The sequence below is a fragment of the Haliotis asinina genome, chromosome 11 (genome assembly GCF_037392515.1).
Source record: "Haliotis asinina isolate JCU_RB_2024 chromosome 11, JCU_Hal_asi_v2, whole genome shotgun sequence".
In the NCBI taxonomy this organism is placed as follows: domain Eukaryota; kingdom Metazoa; phylum Mollusca; class Gastropoda; order Lepetellida; family Haliotidae; genus Haliotis; species Haliotis asinina.
This window is the reverse complement of record NC_090290.1, coordinates 40,305,526-40,307,381: the sequence shown is the minus strand read 5'-3', so window position 1 is coordinate 40,307,381 and position 1,856 is coordinate 40,305,526. Positions and strand designations below refer to the sequence as shown.

Below are 1,856 nucleotides of genomic sequence, written 5' to 3'. Positions count from 1 at the left end.
TTGTTCCCCTTGATGTGATATTACAGGAATATTGCTAAATGCAGCGTAAAACCCAACTTACTAACCCACTTGGTCATGCAGGGTAATTTGTTCGTTGAGATAAATTTCTATAAATGATTTGTATTTTATGAGCATTTTATGAGAATCGGTATTCTAAGATATATTGCAAGGAGTCTAAAGTATATTGCATGAGGTACAGACAATGTGGGTGGTAAATAAATTATTCTCACTCTGAATATGAACTGGTCGGTCCCCAAAGGCCGAACCTGCAGCTCAAAGCAAACGTTTTCGTCTGAAGGAAAATGTAAGACTCATCAATATCTCTTTCATAAACCACAAATCTTAGGTTAGATCAGTATTATATAATTACGAGCAATTTTGCAATAATAACTAACAATATAAATAAATACAACGTATGGAACATAATATACAGTCAGCAAAGTAAAGCTCTCCAAACAATTTAAACAAAAACACCTTTGAAATTTATGTCAGAGTTGTATGTTCCGCATTTCGTAATAAACATACGGAAACATATTACAATAGTTTTTCTTAGAGCTTCATGACCAAAACATACAAGTAACAAATATCATTCCTAAACTCCTCCGGGTCCATCTTCGCAATCATCATGGTGACAGTAGCATACAATTCATCGATAATTTCCTGCCATGAAGCTGTGGTTGCTCCTGTTCCGGTGGGCCGACACCATCATTTCGGCAAAAGATGTTGCCCCAATGCCAGGACTTGGGATCCCTCAATTTCAAATGGTTCTCGTATTTGATCAGTGTTCCTCAAACAGCATGGGAAATTGGTATTGATAAACTCATGTCTTGCGATTTTACCAGAGATTGTAAAAGATTTCCATACGTCTGTCATCAGAGTCACTAACTTCTCTCCATAGTGTCTTAGTCGACAAGTCTTTTGATCCATATAAGCAGCAGGCGATCCAACAAAGAGTACCCCACCTTCTCTCAGTTCCCTACTCCTCATCAACAAGAATTTCTCCCAGTCAGCCTGGGCTTGCCTCCTTAAAGCTACCTTTTCTTCCTTAAGACTCTCGTAATAAACGTAGATGGAGTCCCTGTAAACTGTGGGCAGTTGAGATAGCCAGTGCACGGACATCATGCACATGATGAAATGCATGGAATTAGAAGGTACACATTGTTTGTAGAAGTCCGTTCCACAAGCAAAAGCATACACGTTGTCCATTGTCAGAAGGTAGGATGGTGGCTCAGGAATAATTCCTGTCAAGCGTCGGAAGAGAGAGTTGAAATCATTTTCACCCTGATCTTCATGAATAACCTGAAATTGGGCATCTGCTGCGCCATAATCCCCTATGGTGAACACTGAACCTTTTCGAAAAGGAATAGACAGGGCTAATTTGAAAACCTTTGAGTGTATTGGCTCTATATATCCAGCATGATGTTTTCCGGGAGTAGCCCCAGAGCTTCCAAATCCACCTTCTGCAAAGGGAACAAACACGGCCTCTTTAGCTTTTGTTGGAGAACATTTTGCAGACGTTGATACATTGACAGTTGAACTGAGAAATCTTGCAGACATGTCCGATGCTTGTACTGAGCGACACACACACTGTTGATTTGCTTCAACAATTTCATAAGCTGAAAATGAGAAATGTTACATGTGATATGGATCACAATTGCTTGAAGAATAACCAGTGGAATTCATATTTGGGTACATAAAATAACGATAAAGGTACAGAAGATACAATTATACCTCTGTCATTTACCTGGCTTGAACGTCTTGTCTGTCGCTGTGACATGATATGTGTACTTACATGTTTATAATTGAAACATCATTGAAGATCAAGATTACAAGTGGTCAAGAGAAGTTAGCAGTAA

The 1,856-nt window shown here is 39.0% G+C and overlaps 1 protein-coding gene across 1 annotated transcript; it reads right to left on the bottom strand.

Annotated features, from left to right (window-relative positions):
* Positions 1–705: 705 nt before the first annotated feature.
* LOC137255427 (uncharacterized) lies at positions 706–1,557 on the bottom strand. Its single transcript, XM_067792870.1, has one exon. It carries the CDS (start codon positions 1,555–1,557, stop codon positions 706–708), a length of 852 nt encoding a protein of 283 aa, XP_067648971.1.
* Positions 1,558–1,856: the final 299 nt, after the last annotated feature.